The 27359-nt window shown below is 39.7% G+C and overlaps 2 protein-coding genes across 7 annotated transcripts in view; both read left to right on the top strand.

Moving 5' to 3' along the window:
- The window catches only part of KIF6 (kinesin family member 6), a 463312-nt gene extending 449106 nt beyond the window's left edge, over nucleotides 1–14206 (top strand). For 3 of the 6 annotated variants that reach the window (XM_051996884.1, XM_051996887.1, XM_051996881.1), the window contains 2 exons: nucleotides 6703–6759; nucleotides 11616–14206. In XM_051996884.1, the coding sequence (XP_051852844.1) occupies nucleotides 6703–6733 (31 nt within the window). In that variant the 3' untranslated portion in view covers nucleotides 6734–6759; nucleotides 11616–14206. The remainder of the gene's footprint in view (nucleotides 1–6702; nucleotides 6760–11615) is intronic. The other 3 variants (XM_051996888.1, XM_051996886.1, XM_051996882.1) reach the window with 1 other exon arrangement.
- A 4186-nt stretch (nucleotides 14207–18392) lies between these two features.
- Nucleotides 18393–27194, top strand: KCNK16 (potassium two pore domain channel subfamily K member 16). Its single transcript, XM_051996681.1, has 5 exons — nucleotides 18393–18617; nucleotides 23084–23198; nucleotides 23668–23834; nucleotides 24362–24527; nucleotides 25262–27194. The coding sequence occupies exons 1-5, from the start codon at nucleotides 18393–18395 to the stop codon at nucleotides 25483–25485; spliced, it is 897 nt and encodes a 298-aa protein (XP_051852641.1). The 3' UTR covers nucleotides 25486–27194.
- The last annotated feature ends 165 nt before the right edge of the window (nucleotides 27195–27359 follow it).

The raw sequence follows: 27359 nt of genomic DNA, 5'->3' as shown, positions 1-27359 counted from the left end.
AATCTGGGCATAGTAATCTGAATTTGTGGGAAGCAGCTAAATGGTGACCAACCATCTTTGCATTCATCTTGGTTCTCCATGCTCTTCTTCTATCCTTCCCACTCTCCTTGGTAGAAGTAAAATAAAGATCATAAAGTACAACCCTCTTATCATATTGTCCATTTTCATCATCCTATCCATCTTAAGACATGCATGTGTACATGTATATCTATATTTAATTTCTCTAATTATTCATCATCAATCTCAGCTCATTCTGGGTTTTAGCAATCTTGACACAATTTTAACAGAAACATGCTACTATTTTCTGTTTATACGCAATTATTCCTCCTTCCTTCTATCTTGTGTAAATGTGCTTTACAATTTTTAGTTTGTCTTTGTGTTCCCTGTGTATCTACATCACACTCTGTAGGCAGCTTCCCTTTGTCATGCTTACTGGAATAATTTATGCTTGTATCTTCAGAATTTCATTCATGAGAACTTCCTATCCCTGCAATGTCAATTACCCTTGCAAAATATTACTCCACTGACTCTCCCTTTCCTATCTCTGAAGCCTTTGAAATATGTTTCCCGCCCCAAACCCAAAGTACATATTAGTCTATGCCCAGCTTTCTTTTTTCCTATCCCTTTATGATGGAGTAATCACCTGACACCCAAAGTTCCTATGGTCAGTAGCCAATTCCTTCTTGTTGATGAGAATCAGATCCAGAATGGCATTTCCATTTGTTACTTGTTCCACCTAGTAAAACAGGAGATAACCAGATGCCTAAAGTCCCCCATCTTGGCTTAAATAGGACAGTTTGGAAACTGAAAAAAAGAAAAGGAAGAAGAGAAAATTGCCATTGTATTTCCACCAAGCTAGATATCATAAAGAGTAGCTATAATGTAACCCAAAGGATCTCTCTGCTGCATATTTTTCATTATATACCCTTTTAAAATTAATAAATGATAGATATTTGTAGTTTCATATACCATCTTCTTTTTCTATTTTTCCTTTTATATGGATTTGCTGATTTTTGTCAAGTCTGAAATAACAAAACATCAAACTTATTTGAAAAACAAATAAACCTGTGTTCCCAAAGGTTGTTTTTTTTTTTTTTTTCCCAATCTCATCCTCACTAGCAATGCTTTCTAGGTTTCTTCTATTGGTAATATTTCACAAAATCATATAACATCACAGCTGGAAGGCAATTAGGAGAACCTCAAGTCAAGGCTGTACCTAAAAAAAAAAAAAATCTCCTTTACAACACCTCAGTCTTTGTTTGAGTGCCCACTACTTCCTATTTCATTTTTTGGATAGCAACAATTGTTTTGAATTTAATCTTTACATAAATCTGTCTCTTTTGTAACATCTACTCCCTATAACTAGTTTGGCTGTCAGGGATCAAGGAGAATAAAGGAGAAATCCTTTTTCCATGTGATTGCCTTTCAGATATTTAAACAGAGGTATCATGTCCATCCTAATGTCTTCTACAGGCTAATCACCCTCAGTTCACTTAATCATCTTGTAGGTGGCCTTCATGCTGATTCCCCTCATCATATTTATATTCCTGTAGATAGTAGTCCTCCCCAAAAAATGTAGCACCCAGAATTGAACACATTACTCCAGTCCTCTGCTCCAACGGGTGTCCTGATTATGCTTCTGTATCAGTCCTTCTAGCTAGTCTATAATGTAATATAATCACCATCTCAATAATCTTCCTCCTACCATTGTTCTTCCCTCAAATATTCCCCTCACTGGGCTTAAATGAATCTATTTTATTATTATGAAATACTCTACCCACATCCAGCCTTTACCCATCCTCATCATTCTGAATCAGGACTACCCTTCCAGAATCATTTTTTCACTAAAGGTCCTTCTTGCTATTTTTAACTACTCTTTGATATGTTGCTTGGTTGGGTATACACTGGCAGTTTTCTTCTTCCCAATTTCTTTTCAATTCAAAACACTTAAATAAATTTGCAAGATACCAAAAAAAATTATCATTATCCTTACTTTGTGTATCCATCTATGGCCAGGAGCCTATCATTCTTATATGTCAAGCCATAGTCCAGATATTCAAATTCTGCTGTCACATCATCTTATTATAAATTAACTCCACCATGCATTACATTCCAGCCTAACTAAACTACTTACTGTTCTCTCATATGAAATGCCAAACTCCATGCTTTTACATAAATTGTTCTCCATATCTGGAATGTTTTCTTTCCTTACCTCTCTTTCGGAATTCCTAAGTCCATTAAAAGTGCATTCATTTTAAGTGTTACTTTCCCACTTGTATAGACTTTTCCTGATCTCTACAACAATTCATGCTTCCCAGATCTGTAACCCCCAAAAAATCACTTTATATTTATTTTGCATAAATTTTGTACTTACCTATCTCTGCCTATGTTGTTTCCCCAGTACAATATAAGCTTCTTGAATATAGAAACTGTTTTTATTGTTGGTTTTGTGTACCTGTCTCTTATCTGAGAACCTGGCACAAAGTAATAAATGCTTGCTGAATTCAATATTTAACCAACTTCTTCCCAAATCTTTCTTTTTCTTCTTCCTAAGACTTTTCCCTTGATTAGCACCACCTATATTTCTCAAATTCTCAGTTTTTCACCCAGAACTTCATAATTCTTAGTATGCCTTCCTAAATTTCTTCTGGCATTATCTCTGGTGCCCACAAGAATCACCTGATTTAGTTGTAGTCATCAGGAGTGACAAATGTGGAACAAGAGACACAAAATCTTGCCCAAAGGCACAAACTCTTTGAAAATTAGAATGGATCAGATAATTGATTCCATGAGAAAAAAATATTAAAAAGTCAAAAAACTGTGGGAAAATAAAGAAATGTAAATATTTCATAACAAAAACAACTGACCTGGAAAAGAGATCAAGAAGAAAGACTTTAAGAATCATTGGACTACCTGAAATTCATGACCAAAGAACTAATTAAACTGTGTGGGAGAATTTGACCACAAAAACAGAGACTCTCAAAGAAAGGAAAAGCAAAACGAGGTTTATTACAATCTCATGAGAAAGGACAAACAGCAAGTGTTTGTCAGTATAAAGGAGTGCAAAGTAAAAACTGGAAAACACAAGATTAAATGAAGAAGCCTCAGAAGCCTGGCCTTTTCTCCCATTGTTGGGGGGGAAGGGATCCAGATTACATTGTAATAAAATCTAACCCAGAAATAAGAGAATAAAAAAGGAGGTACTTAAAATGCTCATTAAGTGGTGGGAAACGGGAGAGAACAAACACTTGCAACTTTTTTAGCTATAGTTCTATTTGTTATTACAAAGTCTCAAGTCACAATTACACTTCACTAGTTAATTCCATACAATCCCTCCACTTTATTTATTAGCCTTTGAAAATCACTCATACCATTCTTGATACATTTCCTTAACCATCTTGTTCTAAATCTCCAATCCCTCTGGATCTGGCTTGTTTCTTTTTTTTTTTTTTTTCCTCTACTAGGGTTCATTCTTGTCTAACTGGACTTCCCTCTCCAGGTCACACAATCTTTCTACTGTGGAAATCCAGTCATGTCCCTAAGGTTAAATGTTCCCTATAAAACCTATTTATGGGTCATCCCATGGCTGCCACTCTTCTCCTCCCACCACAGCATCCTGCCTTGTGTTGTTTCCCTTCCCCCATACTACATGGTATCTCCCCCAACTCCATTATGCTTTCCAACCCCACTTCTCCTCCTTACAGCTCTTTTAGGGTGCTGAGTCTGCTTGAGGATTTAGCCTGCTAGCCAAGGGCATACTTTCTACTGGGAAATTGTGAGTTCCACTAAGGAACTTATAAAAGCCCTTTCCTTGCTAACTATATGCTCTCTCAATTCTCTAACAAATTCAGTGCCTTTGTCCTCGCTTACTAATTATTTCAACCATGGTCTGGAGCCTAATGAGCCTATTCAGCATATAGATTAGGGTTCTGCACCCCCAACTCCCATCTGGGGTCATCACTCCAACCATTTGTGTCCCCACTAATTAGAGGTAGTAACCTTTCACAAATAAATATGCTTATCAGCAACAATAAAATACAAAAACAAACAGATATATGCATCTAGCACAGATATATGACTAAGCCAAATACTTACACATAGGCATGCACACACACACACACACACACACACACACACACACACACCACACATACTTTTTCTAAATCAGTCAAGCTCCCATCCTCATCTCCACCTTAGAGTTAGGAGCCTGTCAAGTATATCCTTTCAATTTTCACCCAACCCTTGGGGGATGGATGGACGGTTTCTTTGGCCACCTGCCCAAACAAACCAACAAAATTTAATCCTAATTCCTTCTTTTTTTCCCTGAGGCAATTGGGGTTAAGTGACTTTCCCAGGATCACATAGCTAGAAAGTATTTATTATCTGAGGCCAGATTTGAACTCGGGTCTTTCTGACTTCAGGGCTGGTGCTCTATACACTGTGCTACCTAGCTGCCCCTATCCCAATTCCTTCTAAAGAGCTATTTTTCTGGGACACCAGATAGGTTTAGAGCCAGCTATTTTCCTAGAGTTCACAGTATCTTCTCTTAATGGAGAACTCACCCAATCCATCAAAAGAAACTAGGAGAATGCTTATGGACTTGAACCGCCTAGGATTTTCCCAATATCAAAATGGTTCACTAGTTTCTAGTAAGAGAAAAGTTAGAATCTCTCCCCTCCTCACCAGTTCTTGCCATTCAAAGGGAAGTGAGAACCTTTTACAAACTCTTAATTGCCTAAATTCTCCCAATCCCAATCCCAGTCACCCAGATGGCTCACCAGTTCACCAGTTACTTGGCAGAGTCTCTCCTCTCCTCACCAATTCTTGCCTCTCTCTGAGCTGTGCTACACAATTTACCTGACTGACTTCAAACTTTTCTCAGCTATCTTATTTTATGGGCCAAATTAATTCTCTAACTTTGCTAGCCTCCTTAAGTTTTTGCTTTCTCTGAGTGTCTCTCTTGGGAAGTTTACTCAATCGGAGTGGAAGTTCCTCAGCCAAATCAAAGAACCATGAGAGAACTCTCCGGAAGGCACCTACCCAAGGATTCAGTATAGAAAAGACCCCTTATGGATAGGAAATATCCCAGATGAGCCCCCAAACTATGTGCCACATTTTGACCACAAAAACAGAGACTTTCAGAGTAAGAAAAAGCAAAAAGGGTTTATTATGATCTCATGAGAAAGAGCATCTCCCATCTGACAAGGTATTTGTCAATAAAAGGAGTGCAAAGTAAAAACTGTAAAACACAAGATTAAATAACTCGAATGCAGAAGCTCCCCAAACTCCCACTCCCCTAGACTGGCCTTTTCTCCCGTTGTTTGGGAAAGTCCAGACTTACATTCTAATCTCAGAAATTTAACCCAGAAAGAAGGTACTTGTAAATGCTAATTAAAAGTTGATGGGAAACAGGAGGGGACAAACATCTGCAGGTTATTTAGTTATAGTTCTATTGTTATCATAAAGAATCAAGTCACAATTAAGGTATAGTTTAAGACTATATTCCCATGACAGTGTCTTCACTCAGTTAATTCCACACAGACATCATATTTTAAGAAATCATAAAATAAAATTTCCTAGATCTCTTAGTACCAAAGGACAAAGTAGAATAGATTTCATTTGGAAGAAACCCCAAAATTTAAACTTCCAGGAACACCATAGCCAAAATTTAGAGTTTCCAGATCAAAGAAAAAATACTGCAAGCAGACAGGGGGGAAAGAAGTACAAAAGAATCACAGTCAAGATTACACAAGATTTGGCAGTCAGCACAATAAAGAATTGGGGGAATTAGAATATAATAAAAGGCAAAAGATATAGACTTATAACTAAAAATAATTTACCCAACAAAGCTGAATCCTACTGCAGAAAAATACAAATTTTTAATTGAAGTGCAAACACAAGAAATAATTAAAATATAAAAAGCTGAACATAAGTAAACAGTTACAAGACATAATCATGGATAAACTAAACAGTTTGTCACTCTAATATAGGGAAATGATATATGTGTACTCTCAGAGCTCTATCAACTAACAGGGATGATAGAAGGAAATAATAGAAAATAGAAAAACAGAAGGAAATAAACAAAAGTCTGGGAATAGTTCTGTTGTGTCTTGGTTATCTTAAAAGAATAAACTTGGATGGGAAGAATTCCCTAAAGGGTAAGAGATAAAGTTTGGGGAAATTATCTCATATAAGTGGAACTCTACAAACCAGGAGGAAAGGGGTAAAGAAAGCAGTTGATGCTTGAACCTCACTCTCATTTGTATTTGGTCAAAAGAAAGAAACATTTCACAAAACAGAACAAGCCAAAGAAAAAGGAATAAGAAGGCAACTCTTTGTGGTGGCAAAGAATTGGAAACTGAGGGTGTGCCCATCACCTGGGAAATGGTTTAACAAGTTATAGTATATAAATATAATGGAATACTATTGAACTATAAGAAATGAACTAATAAAGCGTAAACTAAGCAAAATCAAGAGAACAATGACAATATTGTAATGTAAAGATAAATAACTGGAAGGCTGAGGAACTCTGATCAACATAATGACAGTAATGATTCCAATGCTACCCACTCCTTGACAGAGAGGTGAAGAATTGAAAGTGAAGAATGAGATTTTTTTTTAAGTGGCCAATGTAGGAATTTGTTTTGCCTGAATACCCGTTTGTAGTGAAGGTTTTGTTTTTTCTTTCTTTCCTAAATGGAGTAATAGGAAGATAAGAAGATGTGATGGTTGAAAGATAAAATGACTGAAGAAACAAAGGTTTGACCTTCTAAAAATTTTTTAAATTAAGTGATGCATGCCAATTGTGAAACAAATAAGGACCAGACCTGGTAGGCTTAGATCTGACTCCCAAACACAGAGGAAGATATATATTTTTAAATACATTTAAAAACAAGAGATATGGACAATTAATAAAAAAAAAAGAAATAATACAACGTTAGATATTTGATTTCTAATTGGAGGAAAGATTAGGGACTTTCCAAGTTGGGAGGGGGAAAGCAAACTAATGCAAAGAGAAGGCATATTTTTGCTAATTAAAAAAATGGTTTTGATGAGGTGCAAATGATGAGGTCAGTGGTAGTTGAGATGAAGTGCAAGAATTGGGATGGGAGATCCCCTCTGCTGGGAGGCGCAGGTCCTATGTGAAAGAATTCAAAAACCCAAAATCTGTGTGGCAAGAGGAATTTATTGGCACTGAGAAGCCAGCTTGTTAGGAAGACAGACTTCTTTAGTGGGCAAAAGGTCCTGTTAGGAAGATAGCAAAGGTTAACATTGAGAAGAGAATAACTTCAACAGTGGGCATGGTCTGCAAAAGATATCTAGACACAGTAGTCCTAGATATATTGGGGCTTGCTTTGATCTTTGCCTCAGAGATGCTGATATTCAATTCAATTTAAAATTGAAGGAGATTACTTAATTGGGAGTTTGAACCACTGAGAGCTGTTTGTGGCAATTCAAGGGAGGGTGATTGACCAAGATCTCCAATTGAATGAAACCACTTAACTAGGAATTTTCAGGCTTTTCCCAGGGTCTGGGAGCTCCCTGAAGGGGATCCAGCCCCCTCCCCTCCCCAAAGGATATCAGTTTATGTCAGTTTCATTTTTTAAGAGAATTTTTTTAATGGAACATACAGAAATCCCCCTTACACAGGAAGAACCCTATATTTGTTACTTAGCTCTCAAATGTTCAATGATCCTTCTTTCTTTCCTCTACCATGTCACATTCTCGCACTCTTCAGCCTTCTGATACAGATGAAATTTTTCTTTCTCTCCATACCATTTTCTCCTTGAAGCAGGATTCATTGCAACCACTGTTCATTCCTGCCCTCAAGGAACCTACAAAAATAAGTAGCAAAGTCAGAAACTCTCTAGGTATTCCTCATTAAAACTCAACAAAAGCTATGGTGTGTGTAATCTACAGTTGTCTGCAATAAAATGTATTTGACCTTCTGGCCTAAAGAGATAAGGGCAACAGCAGAATGAAAGAAGATTCATGGGCCTTAAGCAATATAGGGACAGATAAGATGACCTTTTTCCTAAATACAAACTGTAGGTAAGGATAATTTATCTCAACAAACAAAACAAGACTTCAAAGATTTGGTTTTTTAAAAAACACTATTAAAAAAAGCACCAGGTTACTTAGTGATGGTAGGGATGGCAAGGGAAGCCAAAAGCACTTGTGATTAGTGAAATCTTTGCTTCAGTCAAGCTGGCATGCCTAAGGGGACAGCAGTTGTGGACCTCTATCAGCACATGGCAGATGGCATGAGGGCCATCACCAAGCAGGGCTTTATTAGCAGCCTACTTATCAAGGCAACCTGTCAGGCAAACACCCAGGCTGGGGCCCCAGCCACCTACCCCTTGCCAAAGCAAACAATCCCTACACTCCTGCTTGGGGCTCCCTTTGCTTATAATTTAGCAAAACTGTCATAGGCTTCTTTGGGAGCTCTCATTAAGTTGAATTTGTGGCTATTAGCCTGAGAATCAAAGTCTAGAGAGAAAGTGATTTAACACAAGGTTTCTCAGCTTTTAGACCTCACCACAGCCCAAGGTGAATTCACTTGATTTAGTATTCACAAGCAAACCTCAGAAATTTTAAATCCCAGCCAAGGGGATGTATAGATGGGTATATAAGCCCCTCTAGGGGTGTTAGTCATTAACAGTGTCAGATTTGTGGTTTTAGACTGCTGAGAATATTTTTTTTAAACCTGGAAAAAACTGTGGTTAACCTTCTTGCTAGTAGTTGAAAAAACAAAATTACTTGTTCCCTCTTTCTTTAAATTTGGAACTTGTCCTGTCTACAGCAGCAAAGATTTAGAAGGGATAGGACTGTCTCATTTTTCTCATTACAAAGCCTTCTACACTAAGTTTTTTTCCCACTATTAGAAACAAGAAGACACCTCAACAGAGAGTAATCAGAAGTGAATGAATTGTTATGCAGGCAATTTATCTAGGGTAGGGCATTACTGCCTCTCCATTTTAAGAATTCACTATGATCATAATCCCAATATAGACATCCAGCTTCTGATTGAAAAGAAAACAGTGAACTTGTTTTTTTCATAGCAGAAGTCTGTGTCAGAATATGATTCCTTTTCAGCTCTAGAATGTTTATTTTGTGTTTCTTTAACCAATATATTTTATGCTTCCAGTGGTATGAGTAAGATATCATAAGGGAAAGATGGAGTTTGGAGACAGAGGGAGTTGAACTATATGTTTCTTGATTATTGTCACTGACACCATTTCCTAATCCTGTCCTGAACTGAAGGGTGAAAAATTTTCTAATCTGGGGTCTAAAACCTATCTCAAAACTATCCTCAGAGAAGGAGAAAATAATGTTTATAGACTATACCTACAAAAGAAGGGATTTCAATGGACAGAAATGAAAGCAGTCTGGCACTGTGATAATAAGGATCAACAAAGAATAGAAGAAGGCAGGATCATAATGGGAATGGTATACACTTTAGTTTGGCTGGACCAGAGTGCTCCTATCTGTTCATTTTTGTCACTCATATTATTACCAACCTCCTAAAATATACCTCAGTCCATTCATGGATTTCTCTGATAGCTGTAGCAATGAGCTATCCAGTTTCTGAGATCCCGAATTGATATAGTAAATAAAGAAAACAAAATGAGCTCTCCTGCAGAATAAGCAGAACAGAACTCCTCTTTATTGATTGGTTACAAAAGACTGCAGGTGTTTTATCTACACAAACTAACAGGATGGGGAACAGGAACACAGCAAACCAAGGATTCAATCATTCAGATGTCTGGAGAAATGAGCACTAAAGAATATCAGATGTGTTACAATAAAAACCATGAGGAGTAAATCTGGGACTTTGCAATGGGTGTTATCTTAATTAAACTAGATCATATGGCTTTGAGGTTTGGATTCCCCAGATTGATTGGAGAGAAGAGAAAGCTGGATCCATAAGATCTTAAAAGAATGTGAATAAAAAGCACACCGTGACTGGCAAAAGGTGAGAGAGATAATGGGAGAAGGAGAAAGGGCACAGCAGATGGATCAGCTGTGATTGTTTATGCACTCTGTACTTGAGGGTGAGCTACATCCCTGTTTATGGAGTCATGGAGACCAGAAGGCAGTATGATAAGGTGAGAGAGCTTTCCCTTTTACATATCTGAGGTCATCCATTCATAGATTCCTTGTCTTTAGGCCACTGAGACAAAGATGGGATGGCACTGAGCCATACTCCAGTTTCAGAGACCACATGGTTATTAATAATTATGCCGGCATCCATCGATCAGGAGTGAAGAGAAAAAGATGATTTCCTGCCCCACCAGCACTTAATGAGGAACATTCCTGACAATTAGAAAATTCACTGTGAAAATGTGAAAATTTCATATTCTTGATAAGATGGACCTTGACAGGACGATCTGATTTGTTGCTGTGATTGCTGTTTCCCTGGGTAAACCATTTTGTGGATGTATGAGTAACAGAAGTAAAAAACACAAGTAATAGAGATAATAGAGTCAACCAGGAAACTCCTTCTGATGGAGGAACCATGAATTCTTCTAATTATGGCAACTTTAATAACAAGGCTTGCCAAAGAGTACAGAATTGGTTGATGGAAAAGTCTCTGCCCTCCTTTGCCTATTTTTTTGATCTAAAATGCCCCAATCAGTTATTTAGCCTCTTTCTAGTCAACTCTATTTGGCTGCTTTCTCTTAACTCGTGGACAGGCCCATGCTACTCTTCTTTTTGTCCAAATTTCCCCTCTACTTTTTCTGTCTTTAATGCATCACTTTCAGTGTATTTGCAAATGTGTTATCATGTATTCTGGGCAGCAGAATGGCACAATGGATAGAGTGGCAGGCCTGGAGTCAGGAAGCCTCATCTTCCTGAGTTCAAATCCAGCCTCAAACATTTAACTAGCTGTGTGATTTTGGGCAAGTCACTTAACCCTGTTTGCATAAATTCCTTCATCTGCAAAATGAGTTAGATAAGGAAATGGCAATCCATTCCATTATCTTTGCCAAGAAAGCCCCAAATGGAGTCACAAAGAGTACAACATGACCAAAAATGACTGAACAAATCATGTATTCTTAGGACTTTCGTATATATACTTGCCTCCTCCAGCTAAATTACATTCCTTTCAAGGTTAAAAATCATCTGTTTTTTTTTTACTTTCCCCAAGTTTTACATTGGCTTTACACACAGTAACAGTTGGGTGAATAAATCAATGAATACTTCTGGAAATTAGAATTAGAGACTTTGAGAAGAATGATGCATTGAGACTGGGGCAGGGGGAGGGAGCAAACTACTGCCTATCACCTCGTTTTCCTGCTTTGATTCATGTGTTAGTTAATGTTAGCTAGAGTAACATAGAATGTTGGGCTTAAGAACAAAAGAATTCTGAGTTTAAAATCCTACCCACTTATCAGTTGTGTGACCCTGGACAAGCCATTTAATCTCTCTCTGCCTTAGTTTCCTCATCTATAAAATGGGAATAATAGAATCAACTCACAGAGTTCATCAGGAAAGATAATATGTGTAAAATGCTTTACAAACTTTAAATATTAAATAAATGTTAATATCACCATCATTATCATTATTATTACCAGTGAACAATCTTTAACACAATTGCTGTCTCCTTTCAGGTTTGGCAAACAACTGAATTTATAATACCAGCCCTGCAGCCCAGCTGAAAGGCAAGGACAAAGTACAGATAAAACTTCTTCTTTCATCCTTTCTTTGGATGTGCTGCCTAAATGGCTGGAACAACATGTGACTTGAGCACTAATGGAAAGCCTTGTGTTTCTGTAAGGATGGTGTCCCAGAGACACTCAGGAATGGTGGGACATGCTGAGGTGGGGGGCAGGAAGTAGAGAGACAGACCCAAATGGAAGGTGAAATCTTTGCACTGTATGTTACTCGTGGTTGTAAGTTTAATGCCCTTTCGTGCTAGGGCTATTGGCTTTGGCACCAGCAAGGTGGCTGAGTTTGGGAGTGTTTTGTGTTTGTTTTGTATTTTTAAAATAATTTCCCTTATTTTTAAAATAATGTGGGGTCACAAGGGTGGTCTTACTTTTGGGATAACTTGGATACTTTGAGATTACAAATAGCAGTTTTCCAAGATGGAGCTAGGAGATTTGTGCTCCACTCCCCTCTTTCCCCCAACCCATTCTCACTAAATCTAGGCCTATCAAATAATAAAGGGAAATAAAAAGCTTCTATCCCAGAATGAAAGGGCAATAGCTTAGACTGGATCCAAGAAGAGGAGAACCAAATTGTCTCCTGAACAAGAGATATTTTGATGGTTAATCCTGATAACTTAGACCAAATTGTCTGCCATTACCTGAGTAATACCCAGCTTCAATGGGGCACAAAGTCACAAAGTCATTCACTCAGCTGGAATGGAGACATTTGGGAGTAGATGAAAAGGACAAAAATCGTGGTAGAGTTTTGGGTAGATAGTCCAAAATTCAGGGGATCTTGACATAAATGTCTGTGATTCTGTTTCCTTGTGACCCAGGAAGAACTACTGCCTCTTTCATATCATTCCTCATTCAGCCATGATAGGGACAACCTAAGAACCTAGAACATTTTAGTTTTTCAGTACATAAGGCAGAGAAATAGTGGTACAAGGCCAGTGGTTAGATGGTCTGTTTAGGTCCTAGCCTGGCTAGAGTCCTTTGAAAACTGAAAATGGGGAGCCTTAGGAAACTGAAACAAATTAGGAGCACCTGATGATGCCACAAATTGAATAAAAGAAATTGCCCACTGTCTTTGCAATTTCTGTCTGATATGGATAAAGACTGAAAACTTTGGAAGGAAAATGTAAAATGGGCCCTTTTCCCCTCCAGGACTAGGGCAAAATGGTTTGCATATGAAAATATAATTTTAAAACTGAGAAGAATCTAGGAGATCACTTAATCCAACTCCCACTATTTAAATATAAGTAAATAAAAGTCCATCGAGGGGAAAGGACTTGCCTGTAGCCAGCCACCTACAAATGAACAGGACCAGGACAAGAACCTTTGCCTCCCTAGTTCTGGACCACTATTCTCCCCACCACATCACACTGATTCAGTCCTTAAACCTGACTGGTCTGAAAAGACCTAAAACAGTTTATGTTCGTGAATACATGTACCTCACAAGAGTAAGACCTGAAATGGGTTTGGAAGTGTCCATGAAATGTCATGAAATCAACAGCTGTCCCAGGGAAAGGACCAGATATGACAGAAGGCTGTGTACACTGGAGCTAGTTAGGTACTATTGATTCCAAGTCTCCAGCTGGAGGCAGTTATCCTCTGGATTCAAAGGCCTTGTTTGCAGGGAAGTATGGGGCAGCCCCATGAAGCCAGCCAGGCTGGGGCAAAGCCAAAGAGGGGAAATGAGGAAAGGAAGACAAATTGGGGAAGTTTTATCTTTTAAAGGGGTATTTGCAGCAATTGGATGGTTGTCATGTGATGGTTTTAGACAAAGCACCACCTCTAAACCATCCTGCCTTGACACAGGGCCTTTAGCACAGAATCATGCTTAGATAACTTGCCTGGGAATCCCCAAGGCAGCAGAAACAGTGCTCTGAAAAGACTTTTCTCAGATTTTTTAAAGGCCAATTTCTAGCAAATTTTTGGTTTGGGTGTTTTGGTTGCTGGTTTTGTTTGGTTTTGTTTTTTTGATGTGTGAAAAGATCTTTTTAAAACTTTTGTGCCTTCTAGATTTGGAGGCAAACTAAATTTCAGGTGGAAATTCTATTCACCCATATCAAACTGTCTCCTTGAAGTCAAAGAAAGCCAGCAATGAGCTCTCTGTGTTCCTGAAGGTAAAAACAGAGCTTTAAGAAAGGCAATGTCTATATAAAAACAGTGACAGTGATTCTCAAAGTGGACCATTCACAAAATGTCCTGCCACCCTGGAAGAAATCAGCCTTCTCTCTTTTTTCATAAATTATCAAAGAAGGTCAAAACTGGAAGGGACCTGAGATGCTATCTAGAAAGACTCTTCGTTGGACAAAAGAGAAAACTGATGCTCAAAGACAGGATATGCTTTGTACATAGTAATCACTTAATAAATATTGAAGTGACCCAACTAATATTACACAGTCCTAACAGGGTTAGGACTAGATTCTAAGAATATAGCTGACTTCATCTAATGTTCTTTCCAGTGCACCACTGCTCATTTAGATATGATAAAGAAGACTGTGGAGGGGAGGGTGTTAAATAAACATAAGTATTTTAAAAGTTTATGCAAAGGAGTGATTTTTTTTTAAATTTCTGCAGCATAAACACGTTTTGTCACCTGATGTGGAATAAGAGAAAAAGAATGGGGAAAATTGGGCTGGAAATTACATATTGGATGAGGAGAGGATGTAGTAGATATGTGTAGGATGTGTAGAGAAATGTATAGGGAAGTGGAAACACAAGAATGTGTGTGTGTGTGTGTGTGTGTGTGTGTGTGTATGTACATTGACTATATGGGGATTTACTGAGGGGAGTATTTGGGAATAGTTTGTTGATAGGTCTGGATCAAGTGAAGATGAGGAGATAAGAAGGTGTCAGTTGAGAATATAGGAAGTAGCATTAACAATGTGTAAATAGGAAGAGAAAATAATTGGCTTACTGTGAAAATCTGAGCTCTATGTTTAGTCCTGAATGCTTTAGAAGCCAGGAACTTGAACCCAGGCTAGAGAGGAAATTATAATGCTTGATAGACAGGAAGAAAACAAAGTGGAAACTGTTGAAAATGACCAGGAAATAACTGATAACTGGCACTACGTTAGTGAAAGCAGGAGTTAGATAAGACACAGAAGCAGAAATTGTAGGTAGAAATGTAGAAATCCTTTACTGAGAAAGAAATGAGATAGAAGAGTGTTCTGCTTCCTAAAAACTTGAACAATAAAAGGGGAGGGGGGATCTTCACTTTAAGTCACCATTGAAAACTTCCTCCCCATTCCCTTCTGTTGAGCACAGCATAACTCCTCTAACTTCTTGATGAACTTAGCACCTTTGGTAGGGACTTGGAGATATTTTCCATTTGTAGAGAAGAATGAAGGTTTGTGTTGGAAGCCTTTTAGGACTTATTTTTTAAAATCTTCCAAAATCTTTCATCAAATTCTTTGGGGAGCCATCTTCTATCTCTACCCTGTTTAAGTTTATAGGTACTAGCAGCGTGGCAAGAAGATCTGAGTTCAAATTCTACTTTCAGATGTTTACTAGCTCTTAATCTGGAGAACTCATTTAGTTTTCTTTTTTCTATCTGTAATATTAATACTAATGATAATAGCAATTGCATAGTACTTTTAAGATTTGCAAAGTGCTTTCTATAAGTTATGTCATTTGAGGGTGGTGGGCTCACTGACCTTTAAGGTCCCTTACAATGCTAAATCCGTGGTTCTATAATGCTGTTCTTTCTTGATTTATCCTTTTCTCAGTAGAAGAGAGTTGTAAAGAAGCTATAGAGAAGCACTTAAACTGACTCATTGGTTACAATTTTTAAAAATGTGCTTTTTTTCCATTTATGTATGTGTATACACACACACACACATTTATTTGGGTCAATTCATGGAAGAATACCTATGTTAGATAGGTGAGTAGGTGATTTGTCCTTTTCCTTATCTCAGGAGCTATTCAGTTGGAAAGAGCCTCCTCCATGCTGTGTTTACTCAGTATTCTCTCTCTACATTGTACACTCAATCGATTTGGGGATTTTGTTTTTCCTTCTTTTCCTCCAACCTCCTAATTAGTTCAGCCTCAAAACATCCCTTATCATCTCCAGATGTCAGATCAAGCTCCACCAATAGGATCAGTCACATTAAGTTTTCCATTAATTGATTTTGGCCCCCACTCTTGGGAAGCACAAGTTAGCTCATCCCATTAAGTGCAATAATTCCTCATTCAGGAGATTGTAAATCATGCCTTCTGTCTGTCCATCTTAGCTATTGCTGTCCCTTCTCCAGTAATGAAGGGATAGTGAAACTCTAGAATAATGATGAATTTTTACCCAAACTTCACCAAGTCTGTAGAGAATTTTTGCTGACATGCTCCCCCCCCCAAAAAAAAAAGATAAAAAGGCCAAATTTATAAATAGACGGATTATATGGTTGCCTAAATGGTGTGACCCAAGGGAACCCTAAGCAGCCTTCCACTGGCCCAAAATTTGAATCTTCATAGCAATGTTCCTTAGGCTTTCAGGACATTTTGGTCAAGTCCCTTTTTTAAATGTGACTTGAGTATCATAAGTAGGCATTTCTTCAAGTGGGTATTGTTCCCCATTCTGTCATTACTCAAAACAAAACCAAAAATCAGTTTTTCCATTCTGAATTTCTAGTACTTCTCCGCTACCAAACAAGAATATACCAGCAATGTATATGGAACATGGCTGTAGGGAACTGGATATGGGTTTATATGTGCATGTGTAGTTACAGTGAGGGGAGGGAGAAAGAGAAGTTGAATTTATGGAATATATTATAGATCATCCACCCCTAAAAGGGTTCACAGCTGGCTTACAGCTTAGCTGTCAACAACTTTTGTCTTGATGACTGTCTGAGGGTAAGATTTGGTACATGGGATAGGAAAAGACTGGAATGAATATGAAGAAAGAGTAAAAGGACACTAATAGGAGAGGTGAAAGACTAAAGACAGTTTCTAGGCCAAATATACTTCTTTGCCCAAATCCAGCCCTATGGCAATCCTAAAATGATATTAAGAATGATGACATTCTCCCAATATGGTTTTTCTATTACTCTTCATTCTCTCTCACCTATCTTTTTCTCATATATCATGTAAATTCTGTCTGCCTCAGTTTCCTCATCTGTAAAATGGGGATAACCATAACATCTACCTACTTCCCAGGGTTATTGTGAGGACAATGAGATAATATTTGTAAAGTACTTAGCATACCTTAAAACTCTATATAAATGCTAATCATTATTACTGGAAAACTTCATGATAAGAATTTTGAAGAGGTCCTCTATACCATTGAAGAATCACATAATTTTAGAGTTGTTGGAAGGATATCAGCTTCTATCTGATCTCACCCATATCTAATACAAACCCCCACCATAATACACCCATCCTTTGCTTGAAAATCTTTAAAGACATGTTCCTGCCTCACAAAGCAGTCCCATTGTGCTGCTTACGTGGTTCTCACAGGACATTTGGTTTGAGGAGGAAGGATATGGGGGAAGTTATCTCCCTGACAAGAAGGTTAAACTTGATGTTCTTCCCTCTAGAAACAAACAGAAAAAGCCTGCTCCTTTTTCACATGATAGCTCTTCACATATCTGAAGACGGCTATCAATGTCTCCTTGTGTTCTCTGTTTTAAACCTTCCTACAACTGAGGGGATTCACCAGGTAGAGGCTTACCTAAAACAAACTGGCAGGAGAGATTGTCCTCTCATTGTCTCAGGTACATACAATGCCCTGTCATGTTCTGCTTAAGAGGGATGAACAGTATGACCCTCCCATCCAGAAAAAAGGGTTTCCTTTCTCACTCCCCTGGGAAAAAGATTCAAAATGACAGCAATAGGGACAAAATGGGATTGGCATTTGTGACATTTCATTCAGCAAGACTGAACCTCATTATCCAAATCTCTCACTTTTAAAGTGGAAAGTCCACATATAATATCCAACATAATGTATTGTTTAGTTTGTAGAAACTAGGTTTTCTTACATCTTTTTAATTCTTTGCTTTAAAGGGCAGCTCTCTGAGAGAGAGGTCAGGAAAGGAATTTATTGATAAATGTAGCTGATAGAGAACAAAAGATAATAGTTTTTTAAGTGAAGTGTCTCTGAATATTACAGTCAGCTTTATGCTTGCTTTGCTCTGATTTGTCATTCAGATTAATCATAATCATCCTTATCTTCCCTCCACCTGTGCAGTCTTTCTACCTGTCCCCTACTTCTGTGCGTTTCTCCTAGCAAATGGGTCTGTTCTTATAACCCCATTTTACAATGAAGGAGTATGGGGGAGAGTCCATACAAGTTCTGATTTCCCCCAAACTCCTATAGTTTGGGGTTGAAAGGGCCCTGGCTTTTAAGATCTGAAAGATGAGGAAAAGCTAGGGAGCTAATGCAGCAACCTAAGGTCAGACCTGACTTTGCTAGAAGGAGAAGGAATGATGAGACTGTGGAAAAGAAAAAGGCAGGATGACTTCAGAAGATCACAGTCTCCTGGAGAGGTCTCTCTACTCATCCTGCTACTCGTGGAAGGCCATACAGGTCAGGGAACGTCAGACCTGTTTGCATTCATGGCACTTTGAGCAGCAGAGCTGAGATACACTGCACTATTCAAACAGACTTCCCAGCTCAGCCAGCCAAGTGTGGTGGGGAAGGAACAGAGCTTGAGGGGGGCCCTGCCCAGTAGAGCCAGGAAAAAAGTAAGCACTCAGCAGAGAGGGCACTACTTTCTCCAGTGTGGTGTAGCCCTACTCATGGCCAGAGTCATGGCTGGCTGGGGGCTCTTTGACTGGCGGGGCAGCTGGACTCTCTCATTGCTGCTGGGCTATTTCTGCTACCTGCTGCTGGGTGCTGCCATCTTCCAGCTGCTGGAGAAGCAGGCAGAAGCTCAGTCCCGAAACCAATTCCAGCTGGAAAAGCTACGCTTCCTAGAAAATTACACCTGCCTGGACCAGCAAGCCCTGGAACGGTTTGTGCAGGTGATATGGGGAGGTGGGGCTAGGGTGGGGAGGAAGATGACAGGGGAGGTGGAATGACAGGACATGGATAGGGGAACTCAGAAACGAAAGTTGGAAGAAGGGCTGGACTTGGATGGCTTTGGGGTTTGGGGGAAGTCTGAGAATTGGGGAATAGAAAAATGGAGGGAGGAGAAAGCATTAAGAATAATTTTGTCCAATTTCTCTGGACCACTGGTCCCCAAAGCCTCTGTTACCCTTGGCCTTCCTCCAGCTTAGTTACAATGCATGTCTTGGACAACAGTTGTTCTACAGTTAAATGTCCATAAAAGCTGTCATTGGGCTTTCCTCCAATGGGAAGGGCCTAAAGTTTCAGGTCCAGGAAAAATAGGCAGCTATGGTTGTCCAATCCCCTGCGGTGACTAGCCCCAAGTAAGGAAGCTGTTTTTGATGAGTGAGTTCCTCTATTCAATCCCACTCTCCCCTCCACCCCCTGCTGTGAACCTCTTTGGTTGCTCTGCCCAGATTCTGAGCATTCCCATGGAAGAATCAGATGGTAAAGAAAAGATTCAAAATATAGAAACTTGTCATGGCCTCTGTGGCAGATAGCAAAGATAGGAGGATATGGTTTTTGAGTTGGGAAGACTTCATATTCAACTGATCTGAAATGAGAAGAGGGTGAAATGATTTCACAATGGTTAGAAAATAGGATCAACAAAACCATAGTCACTGGATTTAGAGCTGGAAGGGTCCTGGAAGATCATGCAACCCCTTGTTTTAATTTGGGAGGGGGGTAGAGAGAAGGAGAGGAGACAAAGATGCACAGAGAAGTTTTGTCCAAGATCACACAAAAGAATATAAATAAGACAAGTAAAAATATTGAGAGGAATTTTGAAAAAAAAATGGCCAATATATTCATTGAGGAAAAGGTTACTAAAAATTCTAAAAACCAGGACCCTTTCCCCCAAGAGAAGAACTTTTCCTAGAGCCTCCTGCCTCTGAATCTATCCATGTCTTCTTCCTCCCTCCAGACTCTGCCAGTCAAAAATTAGAACCACTAACTCCCAGTTTGAATAAGACTAAGATTCAAGGGGCCTAAATGAAAGAGGGGGAATGAAAATTTGGAAAGTGAAATGGAGGAGCCACAAGATGTGGAAAGCACTGCTCTAAATAGAGTCCTGAACAGGAAAGAATTGATCTGCAGCATAAAGACAGTGGGTTAAATCACAGACATTCAAGCCTTTGAATTTATTGAACAGCATGTTTGTGGGCTAGGTTTTTTTTTTTTTTTTTTTTTTGTTTTTACTATTACAGTTATTGATTGATCTAAGCCTGTTATCATGACACCTGGTGGTACACAATTACACAACAGTAGCAGCTGGCAGATCATTAGGCCCCTCTGGATTACTAGTTTATATGTGTTAACCAGTTATAAATTGCTTACTAGCTGTTGTAATCCTAAATAAGTCATTTCTGTCTGCCTCAATTTCCTCAATTGTAAAATAGAGGACTTCTCAGACTTGTGAAGATTAGATAAAATATAAAGCATGCAACACAGTGCCTGCCTGGCACATAATAGGCACTCAAATGTTTATCTCTTTCCTACTACACTGACTTTTCCACAAAATTAGTGTTTTTACCCAGTCTAAAAACTCACAAGTTGCATGTTTACACCTAGACATAAAACTTTATCACAGAGAATAGTCTCAGATTTCTTTGTTTTATGGAATGAATAACTGTCTCTACCAATGCGAGGAGGGTGGTTACTTTTCCTCACCTTAAGATTCTCAGAGAATTGGCTCAAACACTTGAGAGAGTAAATGCCTTAATCAGGGTAACTCAGTGTCTCCCTAATCACTGGAATGATCACTAGAATCTGTGAAATCACTAGTTAGGAAGAGTTTGACCCGAAAGCAAGGGAATGTTCCCAGGACCCTTAGAAGAGTATGTGGTCTTAAGAACAAAAACAAAACACTCACCAGCATCTCTCGTCTTCCTATGCCAGCAGGGAACTTATGTAGTACATCCTTAAGATTTTTATACATTGACTCATTTGAATCTCTGAATTCCTTCAATGGTTAACTATAGGCTTTACCTTAATTTTAACCATGTGGAAATTGAAGCACAAGAAAATAAAGTATCTTGCCCTTGGATATATAGCTAGTAACTTCTGGAGGCAGGATTTGACTACTATGCTGCCTCTTAGCTGTGACTATAACTTTTTTGGTGTGACAATTGGAAATTTACTACTCTCCATCCAAGGAATGTGTCTGAGACTAAATTCTGATTAAAATTGGAGTAATTATTTCCTGTAATCTATCACTCATGTTCCTAAGGTCCTGATGATTAAAGTTCTATTATGAGTTGGAAACATGGAATTTCAGCTTCCATGATACCAAGAGTGTTCATCATTTTCATTAGAAAGCTTTTCTGATATGACACCAATACCAGGAATCTGGTTTCCTGAATGCTGCTGCTACTTACCCTCTCTGTCACTGACTCCCTGTGATAGGTCCTTAAGTAAGTGACGTATAAATGAGTCCTTCTCCCTTCTATACTTGTACAAAAGCCCAAAAGACACATACTTCTTGTTCATCTGGACCAGTTCTCATGAGAATTTTTTTTACAAAGTCAGTTCTTATTGATATCTTTTGTTCATCACCTCTCTTTCTGTATACATGCCTCCTCCTCCCCTGCCCAGTTAGTCATTACTTAAAATAATAAGGAAAGGGAGGAAGGCATTTTGGGAAAACCAAAGGATACAGTCTGAATCTAATTCCAGTCTTCAAAAAAGACTGCATTTTTTTCCCCTCTTCTCAGTAGCCAACCTTGATTGTTACAATTACAAATGAATACAAATGCAAATGAAACACAATTTCATTTTTTTGTTACTGTTTTTGTCTTTACCATTTACCTCACCATAAAGAAGGTATAGGGTTTCTTGCTTCCACTTTTAAGAGAGTTATTATTTAAGAGACAAAGGTAGTATTTCTCATCCTTCCCCAGTGCCTCTAAGCTGGTCTGCAGCTATCCCAAACATAGGAAGCTGAGCAGGGTTGGGCATCCCTTAGTCTTAAAAAGAAAATATCTCAATCTCTTTGAGGACTCATTCAAAACCCATCACTGAGAGTAACATGGTTTTATTCCTTGCTGCTCCCAGTGAAGACCGTACTCTTCCCCATCACCATCACCCTTGTGTCCCCCATTAGGGATAAAGATCCTGGTCCCAAGTTGCCATGACTCTTTAGAAATGTGAAATACCTTCTTCCCCCAGCCTTTTTTTTAATGACTGTCTCAATTTAAAAGAATAATGATTTTTTTTTAAAAAAACACCAAAGATGAGCAGCCATCTCTATCTGCCAACAGAGTATTGACGACTGCTGCTGTTTAAAGGGTTAAAATCCTTTCTCATTGGGGTTTATGGGAAAGGGTGTAAAGGGCTTTTTCAGGGACCAGAGGCTGTCAGACTGAGGAAAAGCAGATGGTCCTGTATGACGATGTTTCCTTGGCCAGGCCAGACCACCTCACTCTCACCAGGCCCTAAACTCAGTCAGCCAGCTAGGAAATATTTCTCATGGGAAGCTAAGGCTAAGGAAAACTAACTATTCCCACTCTACACACATACACTCATACGCACCATCAGATGCCAAGAAAGCCTAGTAAGCTGCAGTCATCACTGCCTAAAGATTTCCAGGTCACCATTAAGGCAAGAGGAGAGAAGGAATAGGACCCATCTCCCAACCTAAAGACACATAAAAGAAGGCCTTGCAAGTATACTCCTTGCTAGCTTTCCTACAGACTCTAGAGGAGAACTATCAGGTCACACAAACCTAAGGGATGCCCCACGCCATCCTGTCCATCCCCCTGCCTCACACATTCAGAAAATCAAATATAAAGAAGCTTTATATTTGGAGACCCCATGTGTATAAGATTCCATAGCCTGCCTTTGAACATTTGCATGTTTCCAAGGATAAAAGAGCACTGGCCTTGGAAGACCTGGTTTCAAGTGCCACCTTAACTACAAGTGTAAACTTGGCCACATCATTTTATCTCTGTGTCTTAATTTCCTCCTCTGTAGAATGGGAGTGGGACAGGACTAAATGTACTCTAAGATCCCTTGCAGTTCTAACACTACATGATTCCTAGAGTGATCGTTTGCCATTCTCCATTGAACTTTACAGATGAAGAAACTGAGGTAAACAAGATTATGTGATTTGTTCAGGGTCGCACAATAAGCATCTGAAGCTGAATTTGAACTCGGGTCCTCCTGACTCCAAAACCAATGTTCTATCTACTGCTCCCCATGATTCCATCTTACCATTCTGATAGTTCCATGGTTCCTCACTTTCCCAGACCCATTTTCTGTATCCTTTCCTTCCCAGATCATTCTTGTACTGTAAATACCTACCATCTAACACTATCCCTTCTTCCTTCCTGAACACCCAATGTCTCCATGCTCCCCATACCCCAATACTTCATACTTGGCATAGGTCATTATGGAAGCCTGGGAGAAAGGTGTGAACCCAACTGGAAACTCCACCAACCCCAGCAACTGGGACTTCAGCAACAGCTTTTTCTTTGCAGGAACGGTTGTCACCACCATAGGTAATGGGGAATTGGGGGGTTGGAGGGAAGGGAAGAGGACTAGACTCCCTTTTTTGGCATTTCCCATCCTGAAAACCCTATAGGCTTTCAACAGCATTAACTCCTATTTCCATCCCAATAACTCACTGTCTTCAAATCTGTTACTTCTCAATGAGGGGAACTCCTGGCTACCATTTTACCCACTCAAAATTTATTGTGATATATATATATATAATATATATATATATATATATATATATATATATATATATATATATATATATAATATGAGCATATATATACATAAATGTTTATATTCACATATATACATATTCAATATAAGCACACATGTGATGTGTGTATATATTTGCAGGGTCGGAGGTTGGGAGGGGGGGAGATTGTAAGGCTTAGATATATATACATCCTGAAATCTGCATTTGATATAAACCTTGCCACTTATCCTACTTCCCGATCCTCTCCCCCTCTCCAGGCTATGGAAATCTGTCCCCCAGCACAGAAGCAGGTCAGATTTTCTGCATCTTCTATGCCCTGTTTGGAATCCCACTCAATGTGGTGTTTCTCAATCATCTGGGAACAGGAATAAGGTCTCAACTAGTCACAATTGAGACTTGGGGACATCGACCAAGACGCTACCAGGTACCACTTCTCCTCAGTCTATGGCCCCTTCCCCACTCCTCACTACAGTTCCAGCATAGTGAAAGCTCCTTCTCAATCCTGCCCTCTTCTAGCTCTCGATCACACTCTTCCTTCTTATGATCTCTGCCCCATTCCCAAAATACAGCCACATTCCTATTACAACTTGGCCCCTGTCCTTCATCCCTCAATGGAGCCAATGTCCTTCCCTTGAACTGACCTCACACACACTCCCATGAATTAAGAGAGAGGAACAAGTATAGTCTGTCGGTGGTCCCCCTCCTCAATTGCAACTTAGTTTGAGTTGTTTCTTTTGTAAAAAGTTAGGATACCCAGCAACATTATCCCCAAATCCCAGGAGTTAAAAATCTATCACAGGATAGCCCTGAATGCAAGCCACATGTCCCCAGAGAAGCTGCCGGGCAGAGGCCCAACTTTTTGTTTTCCTTCACTAAAGAAGTGGTCCCAAGCCTTCCTCATGTCACCCTGGAGCCATGTAAACTACTCCATCAGTTTTCTGTCTCTCTTAGGTGGTGCAGACCCTGGGCCTTGCTCTGTTCCTGATGGTGGGGACCTTTCTCCTCCTCATCTTTCCCCCCATGGTCTTCAGTCACGTAGAGGGCTGGAGCTATGGTGAGGGCTTCTATTTTGCCTTCATCACCCTCAGCACTATTGGCTTTGGGGACTATGTTGTAGGTAAGGGAGATGTATGGGATTGGGTACTTTGGAAGCCTGGAGCAAGCACATCGGGAACTAGAGAACCTGGGGATTGAAGGGATGGGGAAAATGGGCCTGGAAGGCTGGAAACCAGGGATTCAGTCCCACTAAGACTATCTGAGAAGGAGGGCTACATGGCTTGTTAGGCCCTCATACACTCAATAATATGGAAAAAGCTAGGGGACACAAAGGATAGAGCAAGCACAGGACCTGATATCAGGCTGCCAGGATTCAAATCCTGCCTTAACTATTTAACAGCTGTGTCACCATGGGCAAATGATTTCACAGATTCCATTTTCTTCCTCAAGGTTAAAGAAAAAAAACTAATACTACCTACCTCAAAGGATGGTTTTGATGAATCCCTTTAAAGCACTGTCTAAATATGAATTATTAACATTAATGTGAGGAAGTTTCTAGTCCTGTCCATCCCTATTCTTCCTTCTACCACCCCTAACCAATCTCCAAGGCCTTTGCTGTAAGATTGAGAGTCTCATGTGGCTTAAGTTTATGGGATTCTCAATAGCTTGGGAGAAAGAAAAGATTTTCTCCACACACTCTCAGAAGCAATGGTCTTCTAGGTATAGTATGTCAGGAAGTCATGTAGAACACCTGGGAAGGTCACTTCAAGCCAGAAGTGTATATTTGTGGAAAGGGGGATTTGTAGAATGACTCTCACATATGATTGATTGCTCTGTGTGTTCTTCCTCTACTAGGCACAGATCCTGATAAGCACTACATCTCTGTGTACAGGAGTCTAGCTGCTGTCTGGATCATCCTGGGCCTGGCCTGGCTTGCTCTCATGCTACCTCTGGGACCCTTGGTGCTGCACCAACTCATGCATCTCTGGCCACAGAGCAAGGATCCTACCTCTAAAAAGGGAATAGTTCCTGAGGCAGATGGGCTTTCTCACCCCATGAAGCTCCCTATAGCCGTATGAATTCAGGGAGCAGTTCTAACCTGTATCCCACCCAGCTTCTCCTACCTTCGACTCCCACAAAGATTACAGTAGCCTAGTCTTTCTTTTCCCTGACCCTGATTCCCTCTCCATATCTGTCTCTTATTGGTCATTCATCAATGACTCCCCAATAATGGCTGCCTATACCTCTGTCACTTCTAACAGTGTGGCCCCAACAAGAGGAAAGAAGCCTAAAATACCCAGGCAAATGATAGAGTTTGTCAAAAGACAAACAGGGAAGCACAAAATAGAGACCCATTCTCACCAGATTCACTTGTCCCTTTCTCCATCTCCTTCAAAGTCATGTGTAGAATTCAACCTCCCATTTTAGTTACCTTCACTCCAAGACTCTAGGAGAAAAACCCTCACCCCAAGCCTTACAGAAAACACTACACTTTCTCACCGAAGCATGACGACAAGATCCACAATAGCAACCCCTCCCCACCAGACAAACCTGGAATTTAAGTACCCTCCTCCTTTAGAAAGGTCATTTAGGCTTTCTTGATTCAGGTGGCATGGCAATGGAAGGAGAGCTATCCAAAGAAAGAACATCCTCTGTCCTATTTCTCAGCCCTTAAGGGTAAATGTACAAGGTAGAAATAGTAAAACTATGTGTATACAAGACAACAGTTACCTGGACCCTGTTGTCTGATCTTGCCAAAGGAGCAATGCTAGCTAAGTCATGCCCTTAAGTGTGGAATACTGTTCACAAACACAGCTTCTAAGTCCTAAGATATAATATTGAGGCTTCCTCTTGGGACAAGTCATGAACATATGTTCTCCCTTTCCCCATCCCCTATACCTGTGTCTCTTCTTCTATTTGTAACATGTTTAAATACATGCTCACAGATCATGACATAAGATCTTTTCTACATAATGCTCTTCCAGAGACCAAATGACCAAAAGAAAACAAGCCAGAAGAGTGTATGGGACCTCTGAAGTTTGTTCTCCCAAGGAACAGAATGGGGAGATGTTCTGTGAATGAGGGAACAACATGATCTCAAATTTAGGATGAGTCAGTTTGCCCGAAGGGCAGAGGGATGGACTAGACCAGAAGTCTCCAAATCACTGTTCTGCTCCCCCCCCCCCAAGGCCTGCTGGTAGTGTGAACAGTAAACAGAAAGGGGCAGCATGTGAGCACCCCTGATTTTGTCATTTTAAGGCCCTAGATATATGAGACATGCTGCCTAAACCTCTGTCACTTCCAACAGGGTATCCCAACTTCCCATCAGTCAGCAAATGTCCAGTCTCACAGCTATTAGCATAAAAGGGATGGGAGGAGGGCTGGAACAAGAGCACAATCTCATCTCTATTGATAGAAAAAGAGGTAGTAATCTGGTATATAAGAGGTGACAAAATGACAAAGAACTTTCAGAAGAGTAAGAGAATGGGAGAGGGAAGGTATCAAATTGGAAAAAATAATGGGCTTCTCGGATCCACACAGTCTCAATGGATGATGGGCTGGTAGAAAATAAAGTGTAACATTTGAGGGTAAGCTAAATCACTATTCCTTACTGATTGAAAAATCAATTGAAAAGTGAGTCTGGGTGACTTCCAGTTTCCCTCAGGTAATGATCCTCACCCAGTGCCTAATACTTTGGAGGTGGGAAATAAATTGGTAGGGTCTGAAAAGGCCATTTAGATGGCACACCTCCAGAGTCTACAAGTAAATCAGTCATGGGCCTACATGAATAAACTTGGCCTCTATTTCTTCTTGTGTGTAGTTCCTGTGGGCTTTCACTCTTTGTTACCTGAGGTAATGGGAGATCTGAATCCCTCTTCCACTAGTACCTTCCGGCTCTTCCCCTCTCTTCTACTTTTTGGGGCCTCTTACTCCGACCTTTTTAAATTCTTTC

The sequence above is a fragment of the Antechinus flavipes genome, chromosome 4, assembly GCF_016432865.1.
Source record: "Antechinus flavipes isolate AdamAnt ecotype Samford, QLD, Australia chromosome 4, AdamAnt_v2, whole genome shotgun sequence".
In the NCBI taxonomy this organism is placed as follows: Eukaryota; Metazoa; Chordata; class Mammalia; order Dasyuromorphia; family Dasyuridae; genus Antechinus; species Antechinus flavipes.
The sequence above is the reverse complement of the archived record's forward strand: the minus strand, read 5'-3'. Positions and strand labels throughout refer to the sequence as shown.